General features: G+C 40.1%; 1 protein-coding gene across 4 annotated transcripts in view; it reads right to left on the reverse strand.

Moving 5' to 3' along the window:
* Positions 1 to 2240: 2240 nt before the first annotated feature.
* The window catches only part of DIAPH2 (diaphanous related formin 2), an 894195-nt gene continuing 879749 nt past the window's right edge, over positions 2241 to 16686 (reverse strand). For all 4 annotated transcript variants that reach the window (XM_060086247.1, XM_060086246.1, XM_060086245.1 and 1 more), the window contains one exon: positions 2241 to 7546. In XM_060086247.1, the coding sequence (XP_059942230.1) occupies positions 7482 to 7546 (65 nt within the window). In that variant the 3' untranslated portion in view covers positions 2241 to 7481. The remainder of the gene's footprint in view (positions 7547 to 16686) is intronic.

The following is a 16686-nucleotide window of genomic DNA, read 5'->3' on the forward strand; positions in this document are numbered from 1 at the left end:
TGAGCCATTCAACAACACAGACAGTAGGATCGTATCAAGTGTCAGAGCTGCAGCTGTACACATCCATGTTATCACTGCAATGATGAGCTCTTCTTCTTGTGTTCAATTTTTTCTGTTGAAAGTAGCCCATCAGTCACTCAGGCCTGAAACCTTGGTGTCAGATTTGAATCTTTCCTCTCCCCACACCCTCAACACCTAATTGAGTTGCCAGTTATTTAGATGCTACTTGGATCTGTCCCACTGATGCTATCCTAGTTCAGGCCTTCATTAATTATCAAAAGTATTATTGCAAAAAAAATATTATTGCAATTGCCTCCAACAAAGTTGGCCTTCTGTGACCTCTCCCATCTGTCTTACACAGAGCTTCCATCACCATCTTCCTTAAGTGCTCCATGTCATTTCTTTCCTCAAAATCCCTCAGTATTCCCCAACATTTATAAAATCAAGCCCAAACCACACAACCACTGCTGCCTTTCATGGAATCTTAAGTTCTAGTCCAACCGAATTGCTCCATATTCCTTGCATATGCACATCAAAATTGTACTTCTGCTTATGCCTTCCCTCCCTCCTCAAAAAGACGTTAAGTTCCATAAGAATAGAGCCCACATCTGTCCAGTTCACTGTTATGGTCTCAGAGCCTAGCATTGTGGTTGGCACACAGTAGGTGCTCATTAAATTTTGACTGAATGAATAAAAACTTGACATATCCAAACCTACTTACCCTTTAAATTTCATTTCAAATGCCACCAGTGCCAAAAAATCTATACTGATACCTGCTTTCCACCTCAATACCCACCTCACCTAAGTCAACTGTGTTTTCTGAACTCCCCTAGGCCTTATCTGTACCACTCTTACAACACTGATCATGTGCTTTCCACTTTGAATTACAGTTCTTTTTGTACATGTGCCATCTCCCATTAGACTGTGAGATCCCTGAAGGCAGGAGCTGTGTTTAATTCATAATGGTGTCCTGAAAAGTAATGATGTCCACTGAACGGGCACTCGGTGATTAGAATAGCCACACTGGAGCCTTTAGCGAAGTAGAGAAGTTGAAGGTTTATTATTAATATTTCTAATAATATGATAAGAGCCCTTGTGCTTTGCTCATACACATCAAAAGGTGAACAGATTTTCTGCACCTTAACCAAAATATAGGTAAAAATACTGGCTGAACTTCTATTAGCCAAGATATAAGGTCATCATGGCTAAAGTCTGAACTCTGGCTAATCTCCAAGAACTAGGAACAAAGTTGTGACTTGCACAATTCATGAATTTGCAAGTTGTTTTTCCCTGCAGTGGATACTAACTATAATAATATTTTACTTGTGGCTATTGGGACTCTAGACATTAAATAAATTCAGTCTGTAAATGGGATCTTTGGCTATAGCTTTCTTTTTACTATAAATCAAAACTATACACCCTGTTACATGCATTGCATATATATCAATTTCCAGATTTCCATTTTCCTTTGAGCTCTTGGCATTAAGCTCGAATTCCCGTAGTTGTGGATACTAAGGTTTTCAGACTCCCTACAAAGGAGTTTGCCTACTTGGGTCTTTGGGGGAGAAAAAGACAATTTTTTTTGATTCCTGGAGCAAACCATTCCAAGGGAAACAATGGTCTTGCCAGGTACTTTGGACCATATCACTTATAGACCTGGTTATTACCTTGTCCAACCCTCCATCTTCAAGTCAGCCCACCTATGATGAGAAATTCTTTTGAAAGCCCTCCAGAGAATAAGTATCTAAAATCCTTTATGACTAATTCCAGATTTTTAACCCTCTGAGCATTTGAAGCCCATTTACTTTCATTCTATAATCACGGTAAAAAACCCTTTTCTGTAGAAACAGTTTCTCTGGAGGATGTAAATCACCCTTCTGACTTTTCTGGACTTTTAAGTAAGTAAGTTGTGCAAACATCTCTCCACTACTCTGGCAAGAAGTGCTAAAGACTACTTAAAGAAAATCTTATGATTCCCACAGGTGGGCGTGTCTTTGAATATATCCCATGATATCCACCTGACCAGGTCCTTATAGAAATACTTTTGTACTTCTGTTAAGCTGAAGCTTCTCCTTCTAGAATGTTCTTACATTCCATCTTTATACTTCTTCAGTTTGTGCCTTTTCACCCATCCTTAGTATTAATTATCATAGGCAGCACAACATTTAATGTAACCTTAAAGCATTAATTATCATAGGCAGCACAACATTTAATGTAACCTTAACTTTATTGAATAAGTAAGTATGCATTACAGATAGATTGCAAGTCATTCTTGGTCCTGCAGAGACAGCTGTTTATGCTGAGGCAAAACGAGAACATGAATCCACAGTTCTACCGCTACTGAAATACTTCTGAGTGTCTTGGTATGGGCACAATCTCCCTCAATATCCATTCAAACAGGTTTTGCCGTCACCTCTCCTTTCAGCTGAGGGATTCACAATATCTAAAATAAACTTGAAATGAACGCTTCTGTATCAGAGGTAGTTTTATACCTACATTATTAATCATAGAAAACATTTGGCCAAAGACTCCATAAAAGGGGCAGAGAAGATACACCAGAGCTCAAAGTTGGAACCAATTATTTTTTCAAGCTAATTGGCCACAGTAACAAAATTATCAACTGAATTTTAGAATAGCCTGTTCAGCCATTTAACATCAAAGCATGCAGTAGCCTGTGCATACAATAGCTCTTAGCGACAACCTTGAATTTGGCTTGAGCACCAAGGATGCATTTCAAAATGTGAAAAGTACATTTATGTGCAATGACTAGTGTTGTGAGCTGAAAGGTGGCTCCCCAAAGATACTTCCATGTCCTAATTCTCAGAACCCATGACGTTAACTTAGTTGGGAAAAGGGTCTTCACAGATGTAATTAAGTTAAGGATCTTGAAATGAGGAGATTATCACGGATAAACCGGTGGGCCTCAAATGCCTTCACAAGTGTCTTTATAAGCAGGAGGCAGAGGTAGACTAGACATACAGAGGGCAAGGTGATATGAAGACAGAGCAGAAAGAGATTTGGCCACAAGCTGAGGAATGATGACAGTCACAAGAAACTGGGAGAGGCAAGGAACAGGTTTTCTCTTAGAGCCTCCAGAGGGAGTACAGCCCTGCTAATACCTCAATTTACCACTTCTGGTCTCCAAAACAGTAAGAGAATGAATGCCTGTTGTTTTAAGTGAACGTTTGGAGTACTCTGTTACAGCAACCATAGCAACAAACTACAGATTTTGGTACCAGGAAGTCAGGGACAGCTGTAACAAATACCTAAAAATGTAGAAGTGGCTTTGGAATTAGATCATGTGTAGAGGCTGGAAGAATTTTGACGTATGTGATTGATAGAAAAAGCATGGATTGCCTTAAACAGACTGTCGGGAAGAATAGGAATGTTAAAGGCGCGTCTCGTGAGGGCTCAGAAGGAACTGAGGGACATTTTATTGAAAACTAGAGGAAAGGTGATCCTTGCTATATAGCGGCAAAAAGCTTATCCAAATTGTCTCCAACTGTTGTGGGGAAAGTAGATCTGTAAGTGATGAATTTGGATATTTAGCTGAGGAAATTTGAGAGCAAAGCACTGGCGGTATGGCCTAGTTTTTTCTTGAGCTTAGAGTAAAATATAAGAGGAAAGGGATAAATTGAAGAAAGAACTTAAGCAGAAAGGACCCAGCACTTGATGATTCAGGAAATTCTGGGCCTATTCAGATTGCAAAACGTGCTAAAATGAAGATTCACTGTTAAGATAGTGTGGATAGTTTGCTCTGGAGAAAAGCCAAGGCTGGATAACCTTTGGCTAGTGCTGTAGAGATTAGGCATTGACTCACTCACTGATCCACTCAGTCATCTCAGTAGAAGCCAGGAACAGAGGTGGTGTTATCTGGCAAAGATCTGTGAGGACTCTCTTGTCTCACTAGTAAATCAATATGATATATATGGGGAGCCCACAAAGTTTTTGAGAAAGTTATACCAGCAGAAACAGTTCCAGCTTGGCCTGAAAGGGACAGAGACAGGACAAAATGAGAGAAGGCGGTCAGACTACCAAAACTTTACAGGCAGGAAGTAGGCTGATAAACCTGCAAAGAGGTGATACCCTTCAATAGAAAAGATCAACCCTAGGGCAGAGCTTCAGGTTTAGAGGCAGAAATACAAGCCATGGGCACAGAGGCAGAGACTTGATCCATGGGCCAAGAGGCCAGAGCTGCAGGCCTAAAGGGTGTAGCCCTGAGACATGGAGGATTACTGTCAAGCCTTGAAACCTAAGGGGATTCTGCCTGGCCAAATTCTTAAAATCATCAGGACAGGTGACTCCTTTCTATGTTTGTTCCATTTTCTCCCTTTTGGAATAGGAATGTCTATAACTATTATCATATGCCTGTCCCACCACTGTATTCTGGAAGCAGGGGCCCTGTTGATGTCTTGTTTCACTGATTCACAGACGCAAAGGAATTTTGCCCCAGGGTTTTCACCTATAGCTGATTTAGATGATCTAGGTGAGCTTTGGGACTTTTGAACTGAAGATGTTTGGATGAGATTTTAGACTTAGGGTTGAGACTTTTGGGAATGTTGGGATAGGGTGAATATACTTTGCACATGGGACAGACATAAATTTGGGGGTCCAGAGGGCAGACTGTCATGGGCTAAAGGTCACCTCCAAAAAGATATGTCCACATCCTAATCCCCAGAACCTATGAATGTTACGTTTTTGGGAAAAGGGTCTTACAGATGTAATTAAGTTTAGGGTCTTCACATGAAATTATCCTGGATTATCTAGGTGGACCCTAAATTCCAACAAAAGTATCCTTATAAGAGAGAGGCATAGGGAGATTAAATACACAGAGGAGAAGGTGATGGGAAGACGGGGCAGAGAGAGATGTGGCCGTAACCAAAAGAATGCCAATAGCTACCCGAAGCTGGAAGAGGCAAGGGAAGAGTTTCTTCTAGAGCCTCTGGAGGGAGCATGGCCCTTGATTTTGGACATCTGGCTACCACAACCATGAAAGAATAAATTTCTGATATGTTAGGTCACCAAGTTTGTAGTAATTTGTTACAGCAGCCAAAGGAATCTAGTATAACTAGTAAACATTTTAAAGGGTTTTGCACTTTTAAAAAACATTCTGAAGAAAATCTGCATAAATTGGTGCTTCTCACGTGTGGCAGTAATAAACCCAACAAAAGACTTTAGTATAATTTGGTTCTATACTAAAAATGTCACTATGTACTTTTTTCTGGTGATAATTTTCAATCTAAAACAGAACTGCAAATGGCTAGAGCAGGACCATTATAAATCTGGGAAGCAAACCCTTTGAGTTATCAGAACTTCGTGAAAGACCCTGAACAGTCTCATAATGTTTGTGAAAAGCATGTGGACTTATTCTAAATAGAAATATATAATTTATCAATAATAGTACTTTTTTTCCCCACAAACTAAAAAATAAGGCAAGTTCACATCTGGAAAAGGTGATATGCATCAGTATGTCCACCTTGACCAGCCTGATAATATGGCATGACAAATGCCCCTAAATATTAGTCAGGGTGAATATTTCAAAATATCATTTTCCTACAGTCTGAAAAGCTATCAAAAGACTCAAAGAAGCCATACCATGAAGATTTCAGAAAAGACTTTGTGAAGTTAAAAATACATACATTAAGTATTTACATAAATTAGTAGAACCTAAATCTTTGTTGTTGTTGTTATTGTTAAAAAAACAGTGTGTGAAATTGATATGTCCCTTAAACTTGTTTGTGTGTGTGCATATGTGTGTGTCTTAAGATAGATGATAGGATAAAATTGTAAAATCTCAGATCCTGTTACTGCTTTTGATTTCTGTCTTGTAGCAGCTTCAGAACTTTGTAAAGGATAAGACCCAAGTAAGAATGCACTGGAGGAAAAGGCAGAAGTTTGAATCACTGTACATCTATAAAAAGAAAACTGTGAGCTATTGGTCACTTGGTTACATTATCTCAGGGAGTGACTTGCCAAGCCAGTCACTTGTTCTTTCTGAATGTCTATAATGTGCTTTGGAGGAAGTAGAAATAGGATTTTCTTTATAAGAAATATACATATAAGAAATCTTTTACAATTATCTGCATGGATTAGTCCAGAGAAGTTATACATTATTACAATGCATTTTTAAAAATAATAGACAAGTTAAGTATAACTTTTCCTCCCTCATCTTTTTAAGAAAAATGTAGAGCCTGTTTTTTCCTCCTAGAGTTGTTTCGGCAGCATCATTTGAATTTGTTAATATAAGGTAAATAAGTATGATGATGATTGAGAAGTTCACTTAGTCACTGGGATGTGGAATTATTGTAGCAGGAGATATAAATATATACACATATATACAGATACATACATATAATTTCTTTTTCTTCTTCAGATCACCATGGCGGAACTGGAAAGGGGAGTAGAAAGGCAGATGATAAAACAACTGACCTTTCGGACAGTTTTCTGCTGCCTCCTGTGGAAAGAAATCCTTTTCCCCTCAGGTCTCCTAGAACTCTATTCCCTGCTTTCAAGGGGGTTGTGGGAGAAAGAAGCAATAGAGAGAAGAAATAAACCATGGAGAACAGAGAGCAATATTTACCTTTAAAAATCTGAATAAAGGTAACAGAATTTGCAGGGTCAGCCCTAGCATAAACATTAAAATGTGAGGTTTTCCTCAAAAACAGCCATATAAAGTATTTGTATAAAGTAGATATATGTGCATAATTAGAAAATACCTCTTTAAATAAAGTTTAAATCATTTTCTCTAACTGCTTCTGTTAAACTTTCTGGCTTATTTTTAGCAATGATAAGTGCCTGCAATATCATGCTGAAACTCTAGATTAATGATAAGTTTAATTTCAGCCGAAGCAGATGAATCCATCAACTTTCACTTGAGATAAGATTCTAAGTAACTTGACGGGGGGGGGGGTGAAGCAGTACTTTTTCTGAGTTTCCAAAAATGGCTTCTTTTATAGAGTGTGCAATATCAGTGCCTTTCCAAACCATTAACATACACATTTTCACTGGCCTTTTCCTTTTCTATATAATAGGAATCAGAAGTAGACATTGACTGACTAATTCTTTCTATTCTTTTTTTTCTCTTTTCTTCCTTTTTTTTGGGGGGGTGGTGACTTCAAATTTGAGTTATAATATTATACATTTTTGACAGACTGAATGGTCTTGAAAGTCTTTGGAACTCTTCAATTTCTTACACTTTTCATCATCACAGTCAGGCCACACACAGTAACAAATAATACACATCTTTACACAAAAAGGGAACGCATGTTTTATAATCCTGGTAATTGTGTTCGTATTAGTGTAACTGTGGGAGGAGTCTTGCGATAACTTTACATATGCACACTATTGCATCTAGCTTAGCTTGCTCTTTGCAGAAATGTACTTATTTCCTCTCCATCCCTTGAGTGCATGATGTTTTGTTCTTTCCAAAATGTATGATTTTGTTTACTTTTAAGTATTTTCATATTCTTTGGCATCGGGAATCACTTAGATGAGACAGCTCCATTGTGGCGAGAGCGTGACCTTTCCAAAGGTACTCGTCTGTTATCTGTAAGACAAAGAGAAAAAGAACCAAAAACATGGTGAGCTTTAGATCCCAGCTCTTACGTGATGTCAGGTTGAGAGAGGTTTTCAAACAGTCCTGAAAAATTACTTCAAATGAATATGTAAATAACAAGGAGCCAACATCTGAGGCGTTCATGCTGCAGCTCCCAGGCTGAGTTCAAGAGTTTGCAATCAGCATTAAATGACTTTTCTTGGTAAGTGAAGTCAGAGTGATAAAAGAGATGGAAGAATTCGCTCAAGCACAGTCCCCTTGGAAATAGCAGGCGACAACAAAATTCCTTGGTAAAGATGTTAAATTGAAAGGATCTATGTACAGTGCCTTTTGTTGGAAAGCACTTCAATTCCCCATGAGTTTTCAATCTGTATGTTGGCTATCTCTAGAGCACACCAGCGTGGGCAGAGCAAAGAAGAGTTTTTATTTTTTACAATGATTGCAATATATGGCAATCAAATCAGCTACCAAGTCTTTGCCTGATTATGTGATGTAAACAAATTCAATACATTATATAGTCATTATGGGACTGAATAATGAATACGTCCCATTCCCCTCACCCGTCACGGGAAAAATAATCACTGTAGAGAGAACTGTTGGCACAAAGCTTGGAAAGCAAAGTTTAAAAGCATTGAAAGTTGCTGAAAATAGTTTTAGCTTTAATAGGAAAAAGGTTTACAGCTGTGCATTGTGATGATCACTACTATGTTATTATCACCTCCGTTTTATGCTCAGCTTAAATGCAACTGATGTCGGTGAAAATCCCTTTCTGACAAAAACATAATGCACTTAGATTCTCTATTTAGAATGAGACTAGGTCCCTAGAAATAATGACAACTACCAGCACTTACATAAATGCTAACACTTTACACTCGTTAATTTGCTAATTCACACAACATCCCCGGGAGGTGAGCGCATTTCATTCTATCCTATTATCTCTGCTTTAGTGATGAAGGTTACACAGCAAATCAATGGTATGACAGGGGATTATAATGCAAAGTTAATGCCTAAATGTCAGGCCTGCTTTGTTCAGAGGTAGATGTTGGAGCCTCCCAGGCTCCTACTCATTTCCTCCCTAAGATCATACCCAAGGAGCACATTCTGCCTGTCCCATGGGGAGGATGGACTGTGAGAAATGTTCAGGTTTTGCCATGGGATCTTTCTCATCTGTGCTACTGTTTCTTGAGTGATTCCGGGTAGTCTGTGGTCAGTACACAGAGCAAAAGCTAACTGGCCTCCATAACCTTGGCCTCATTAACACCACAGAATGAGTGCACTGAACCAACCAGCCATAAGCTCAAAGTGCCTTATAATGCAATAATATCACTGAGAGGTGAGAAAGAAAGAGATATTTTCTCTATTCAGAGATATATCTGAGTGATGGATTATTTGGGCATCCTTTTAAAGATACCATTAAAAAATCCATTATTTAGTTTGTGATATGGATCACAATTCAGCTAAAAATGTAAAGATAACATTCCTAGATAAAGGGCTTATTACTTAGATGTCACTGGTTTGCATACAGATTGGTTTGGGACTTCTTAGAAGACATTTACAAATGAGATTATAATATGATGGCTACCATTGCATTGCTAGCATTTAAGTATTCAGTGTTAAAGCTATCAGATATGAGAATGATGGTACCATTTACAGAGGATTGTCCCAGCTCAGAAAAAAGGCTTGTGCCTTGGTGGTCCTACAAACTAAGGTCAGCTGGCATTCACACTCACTCCAGGAATGCTATTGGTACCCCATACCACCACTCACTGACCACTGGATTCAAGAGACGTACCACATACTAAAACCTAGCCTTGCAGCAGTAATGAACTGATGACAGGATTCACATCAACCTGCAACTGTCTTGGTAGCATCTGGTGTGAGAAAATAAACTTTCAAGTTAAAATGAACTGGGGATGGGCCTCCCTGGTGGCGCAAGTGGTTGAGAGTCCGCCTGCCGATGCAGGGGATACGGGTTCGTGCCCCGGTCTGGGAGGATCCCATATGCCGCGGAGCGGCTGGGCCCGTGAGCCATGGCCGCTGAGCCTGCGCGTCCGGAGCCTGCGCGTCCGGAGCCTGTGCTCCGCGACGGGGGAGGCCACAACAGTGAGAGGCCCGCATACGGCAAAAAAAAAAAAAAAAAAAAAAAAAATGAACTGGGGAAAGGACACTGAAGCTTTTGGAAGGCAGGATAAACACTGGTTGATGGCCCAAATCCAGCTCTTGGCATACACAAGAGAGAATTATTCTATATTTCGTCCCTTCCTCTCTCCTTCTCTCCCTCTATCCCTCCCTTCCTTCTCTTTCTGTCTCTCTCTCTTTAAATTTTTTTGGTACCTAATTGGTACCTATGTATATGAGATAATTATAAGTAGAAGCAATCCTGAAGGGCCATCACTTGTATTTTGGAAATGTCAACCTCCAACATTGTTTATGAGAAAATGACACTAGAAAAAATGGCAGCGGGGGACCTTCAAGATAGCGGAGGAGTAAGACGTGGAGATCACCTTCCTCCCCACAAATACATCAAAAATACATCTAGGGGCTTCCCTGGTGGCGCAGTGGTTGAGAGTCCGCCTGCCGATGCAGGGGACATGGGTTCGTGCCCCGGTCTGGGAGGATCCCACATGCTGCAGGGCGGCTGGGCCCGTTGAGCCATGGCCGCTGGGCCTGCGTGTCAGGAGCCTGTGCTCTGCAGCGGGAGAGGCCACAACAGTGAGAGGCCCGCATACCACACACACACAAAAAATACATCTACATTTGGAACAACTCCTACAGAACACCTACTGAATGCTGGCAGAAGACCTCAAACTTCCCCAAAGGCAAGAAACTCCCCCATGTACCTGGGTAGGGCAAAAGAAAAAAGAAAAAACAGAGACAAAAGAATAGGGACAGAACCTGCACCTCTGGGAGGGAGCTGTGAAGGAGGAAAAGTTTCCACACACTAGGAAGCCCCTTCACTGGCAGAGACAGGGAGTGGCAAAGGGGAAGCTTAGGAACCACGGAAGAGAGCGCAGCAACAGGGGTACAGAGGGCAAAATGGAGAGATTCCCACACAGAGGATCACTGCCAATGATCACTCACCTGCCTGACAGGCTTGTCAGTTCACCCACCAGGGAGGGTGGGGGCTGGGAGCTGAGGCTCGGGCTTCGGAGGTCAGATCCCAGGGAGAGGACTGGGGTTGGCTGCGTGAACACAGCCTGAAGGGGGCTAGCGCACCACAGCTAACTGGGAGGGAATCCGGGAAAAAGTCTGGAACTGCCTAAGAGGCAAGAGAGGAGATCCAGAACACCACCTAAATGAGCTTCAAAGACAGGCGTGAGCCGTGGCGGCGCAGCTATCAGCGCGGACACCAGAGATGGGCATGAATGCTAAGGCTGCTGCTGCTGCCACCAAGAATCCTGTGTGCAAGCACAGGTCACTATCCACACACACCTACCCGAGGAGCCTGGGCAACCCGCCAATGTCAGGGCTCTGTGATCCAGGGACAACGTCCCTGGAAGAACACACGGCACACCTCAGGCTTTTGCAAAGTCACGGCAGCCTCTGTCGCTGCAGGCTGGCCCCGCATTCCAATTATGACTACTGTACCCCTCCCTCTCCATGGTCTGAATGAGCAAGAGCACTCTAATCAGCTGCTGCTTTAACCCCCTCCTGTATGGGTAGGGAACAGATGCCTGAGGGCGACGTACACGCAGAGATGGGGCCAAAACCAAAGCTGAACACCAGGAGCTATGCAAACAAAGAAGAGAAAGGGAAATTTTTCCTGGCAGTCTCAGAGGCATCAGATTAAATCCCCATAATCAACTTGATGTACTTGCATATGTGGAATACCTGAACAGACAATGAATTGTCCCAAAATTGAGGCGGTGGACTTCAGGAGCAACTGTAGACTTGGGGTTTGCAGTCTGTAACTGATTTGTTTCTGATTTTTATGTTTATCTTAGTTTAGTTTTTAGTGCTTGTTATCATTGGTGGATTTGTTTATTGGTTTGGTTGTTCTCTTCATTTTATTTTTTATTTTAATAATTAAAAGAATTTTTAAATTATTTTTAATTTTTCTTTCTTTTCTTTCTTTTTTTTTCCTTTTTCTTCTGAGCTGTGTGGCTGACAGGGTCTTGGTGCTCTGGCCTGGTGTCAGGCCAGAGCCTCTGAGGTAGGGGAGCCGAGTTCAGGACACGGGACACCAGAAACCTCCTGGCCTCCCATAATATCAATCAGCGAGAGCTCTCCCAGAGATCTCTGCCTCAACGCTAAGACCCAGCTCCACCCCATGGCCAGCAAGCTCCAGTGCTGGATGTCCCATGCCAAACAACTAGCAAGACAGGAACACAAACCCACCCATTAGCAGAGAGGCTGCCTAAAATCATACTAAGCTCACAAACACCCCAAAACACACCATGGGATGCGGCCCTGCCCACCAGAAACACAAGATCCAGCCCCACCCACCAGAACACAGGCACCAGTCCCCTCCACCAGGAAGCCTAAACAACCCACTGAACCAACCTCACCCATTAGGGGCAGACACCAAAAACAATGGGAACTATGAACCTGCAGCCTGTGCAAAGGAAACCCCAAACACAGTAAGTTAAACAAAATGAGAAGACAGAGAAAAACACAGCAGATGAAGGAAAAAGGTAAAAACCCACCAGACCAAACAAATGAAGAGGAAATAGGCAGTCTACCTGAAAAAGAATTCATAGCAAGCGTAGTAAAGATGATCCAAAATCTTGGAAATAGAATGGAGAAAAATAAAAGAAACGTTTAACAAGGACTTAGAAGAACTAAAGACCAAACAAACAATGATGAACAACACAATAAATGAATTTAAAATTCTCTAGAAGAAATGAATATCAGAATGAATGAGGCAGAAGAATGGATAAGTGACCTGGAAGATAAAATAGTGGAAATACCACAGAGCAGAATAAAGAAAAAAGCATGAAAAGATTGAGGACGGGTCCCAGAGACCTCTGGGACAACATTAAATGTACCAACATTCAACTTAAAGCGGTCTCAGAAGAAGAGAGAAAAAGAGACAGAAAATATTTGAAGAGATTATAGTTGAAAACCTCCCTAACATGGGAAAGGAAATAATCAATCAAGCCCAGGAAACACAGAGAGTCCCATACAGGATAAATCCAAGTAGAAACAGGTCAAAGCACATATTAATCAAACTGTCAAAAATTAAATACAAAGAAAAAATATTAAAAGCAGCAGGGGAAGAGCAAGAAATAACATACAAGAGAATCCCCACAAGGTTAAGAGCTGACCTTTCAGCTCAAACTCTGCAAGCCAGAAGGGAGTGGCAGGACGTATTAAAAGTGATGAAGAGAAAAAATTACAACCAAGGTTACTCTATTCAGCAAGGATCTCATTCAGGTATTTTTTTTTTTTTTTTTTTTTTTTTTTGTGGTACGCAGGCCTCTCACTATTGTGGCCTCTCCTGTTGCGGAGCACAGGCTCTGGACGTGCAGGCTCAGCGGCCATGGCTCACAGGCCTAGCTGATCCACGGCATGTGGGATCTTCCGGGACCGGGGCACGAACCCGTGTCCCCTGCATCAGCAGGCGGACTCTCAACCACTGCACCACCAGGGAAGCCCTCATTCAGGTGTGATGGAGAAATTACTAACTTTACAGACATGCAAAAGTTAAGAGAATTCAGCACCACCAAACCAGCTTTACAACAAATGCTAAAGGAACTTTTCTAAGCAGAAAACACGAGGAGGAAAAGGCCTACAAAAACAAACCCAAAACAATGAAGAAAATGGTAATAGGAACATACATATTGATAACTACCTTAAATGTAAATGGATTAAGTGCTCCAACCAAAAGACATAGATTGGCATAATGGATACAAAAACAAGACCCGTATATATGCTGTCTACAAGAGACCCACTTCAGACCTAGGGACACATACAGACTGAAAGTGAGGGGATGGAGAAAGGTATTCCATGCAAATGGAAATCAAAGAAAGCTGGAGTAGCAATTCACATATCAGACAAAATAGACTTTAAAATAAAGACTATTACAAGAGACAAAGAAGGACACTATATAATGATCAAGGGATCAATCCAAGAAGAAGATACAACAATTGTAAACATTTATGCACCCAACACAGGAGCACCACAATACATAAGGCAAATGCTAACAGCCATAAAAGGGGAAATCGACAGTAACACAATCATAGTAGGGGACTTTAACACCCCACTTCCACCAATGGACAGATCATCCAAAATGAAAAAAATAAGGAAACACAAGCTTTAAATGCCACATTAAACAAGATGGACTGCATTGATATTTATAGGACATTCCATCCAAAAACAACAGAATACACTTTCTTCTCAAGTACTCATGGAACATTCTTCAGGATAGATCATATCCTGGGTCACAGATCAAGCCTTGGTAAATTTAAGAAAACTGAAATCATATCAAGTACCTTTTCCGACCACAATGCTATGAGACTAGATATCAATTACAGGAAAAGATCTGTAAAAAATACAAACACATGGAGGCTAAACAATATGCTACTAAATAACCAAGAGATCACTGAAGAAATCAAAGAGGAAATCAAAAAATACCTAGAGACAAATGCCAATGAAAACATGATGACCCAAAAGCTATGGGATGCAGCAAAATCAGTTCTAAGAGGGACGTTTATAGCAATACAATCTTGCCTCAAGAAACAAGAAACATCTCAAATAAGCAACCTAAACTTACACCTGAAGCAATTAGAGAAAGAACAAAAAACCCGGCAAAGTTAGCAGAAGGAAAGAAATCATAAAGATCCCATCAGAAATACATGAAAAAGAAATGAAAGAAACAAAGGTAAAGACCAATAAAACTAAAAGCTGGTTCTTTGAGAAGTAAACAAAATTGATCAACCATTAGCCAGACTCATCAAGAAGAAAAGGGAGAAGACTCAAATCAACAGAATTTGAAATGAAAAAGGAGAAGTAACAACTGACACTGCAGAAATACAAAAGATCATGAGAGATTACTACAAGCAACTCTATGCCAATAAAATGGACATCCTGGAAGAAATGGATGAATTCTTATAATAGCACAACCTTCTGAGACTGAACCAGGAAGAAATAGAAAATATAAGCAGACCAGTCACAAGCACTGAAATTGAAACTGTCATTAAGAAGCTTCCAACAAACAAAAGCCCAGTATCAGATGGCTTCACAGGCAAATTCTATCAAACATTTAGAGAAGAGCTAACACCAATCCTTCTCAAACTCTTCCAAAATATAGCAGAGGAAGGAACACTCCCAAACTCATTCTTTGAGGCCACCATCACCTTGATACCAAAACCAGACAAGGATGTCACAAAAAAATAAAACTGCAGGCCAATATTACTGATGAACATAGGTGCAAAAATCCTCAACAAAATACAAGCAAACAGAATCCAACAGCACATTAAAAGTATCATACACCATAATCAAGTGGGGTTTATCCCAGGAATGAAAGGATTCTTCAGTATATGCAAATCAATCAATGTGATACATCATATTAACAAACTGAAGGATGAAAACCATATGATCATCTCAATAGATGCAGAAAAAGCTTTGACAATATTCAACACACATTTATGATAAAAACTCTCCAGAAAGTCAGCATAGAGGGAAACTTCCTCAACATAATAAAGGCCATATATGACAAACCCACAGCCAACATCATTCTCAACAGTGAAAAACTGAAACCATTTTCTCTGAGATCAGGAACAAGGCAAGGTTGCCCAATCTCACCACTGTTATTCAACATAGTTTTGGAAATTTTAGCCATGGCAATCAGAGAAGAAAAAGAAATAAAAGGAATCCAAATCGGAAAAGAAGAAGTAAAACTGTCACTGTTTGCAGGTGATGATACTATACATAGAGAATCCTAAAGATGCTACCAGAAAACTCCTAGAGCTAATCAATGAATTTGGTAAAGTAGAGTGATACAAAATTAATGCACAGAAATCTTAGGCATTCCTATAAACTAATGACGAAAAATCTGAAAGAGAAATTAAGGAAACACTCCCATTTACCATTGCAACAAAAAGAATGAAATACTTAAGGATAAACCTACCTAGGGAGACAAAAGACGTGTATGCACAAAACTATAAGACACTGATGAAAGAAATTAAAGATGATACAAATGGATGGAGAGCTATACCATGTTCTTGGATTTAAAGAATCAACATTTTGAAAATATACTACCCAAAGCAATGTACAGATTCAATTCAATCTCTATCAAGCTACCAATGGCATTTTTCACAGAACTAGAACAAAAATTTCACAATTTGTATGGAAACACAAAAGACCCCGAATAGTCAAAGCAATGTTGAGAAAGAAAAATGGAGCTGGAGGAATCAGGCTTCCTGACTTCAGACTATACTACAAAGCTACAGTAATCAAGACAATATGGTAGTGGCACAGAAACAGAAATATAGATCAATGGAACACAATAGAAAGCCCAGAGATAAAACCACGCACATATGGTCACCTTATTTTTGATAAAGGAAGCAAGAATATACAATGGAGAAAAGACAGCCTCTTCGATAAGTGGTGCTGGGAAAACTGGACAGCTACATGGAAAAGAATGAAGTTAGAACACTCCTGAGCACCATATACAAAACTAAACTGAAAATGGATTAAAGACCTAAATGTAAGGCCAGACACTATCAAACTCTTAGAGGAAAACATCAGCAGAACACTCTCTGTCATAAATCACAGCAAGATCCTTTTTGACCCACCTCCTAGAGAAATGGAAATAAAAACAAAAATAAACAAATGGGACCTAATGAAACTTAAAAGCTTTTGCACATCAAAGAAAACCATAAACAAGACCAAAAGACAACCCTCAGAATGGGAGAAAATATTTGCAAATGAAGCAACTGACAAAGGATTATTCTCCATAATATACAAGCAGCTCATGCATCTTAATATCAAAAAAACAAACAACCCAATCCAAAAATGGGCAGAAGACCAAATAGACATTTCTCCTAAGAAGATATACAAGTTGCCAACAAACACATGAAAGGATGCTCAATATCACTAATCATTAGAGAAATGCAAATCAAAACCACAGTGAGGTATCACCTCACACTGGTCAGAATGTCCATCATCAAAAAATCTACAAACAATAA

This window comes from Mesoplodon densirostris, chromosome X, assembly GCF_025265405.1.
Source record: "Mesoplodon densirostris isolate mMesDen1 chromosome X, mMesDen1 primary haplotype, whole genome shotgun sequence".
NCBI lineage: Eukaryota > Metazoa > Chordata > Mammalia > Artiodactyla > Ziphiidae > Mesoplodon > Mesoplodon densirostris.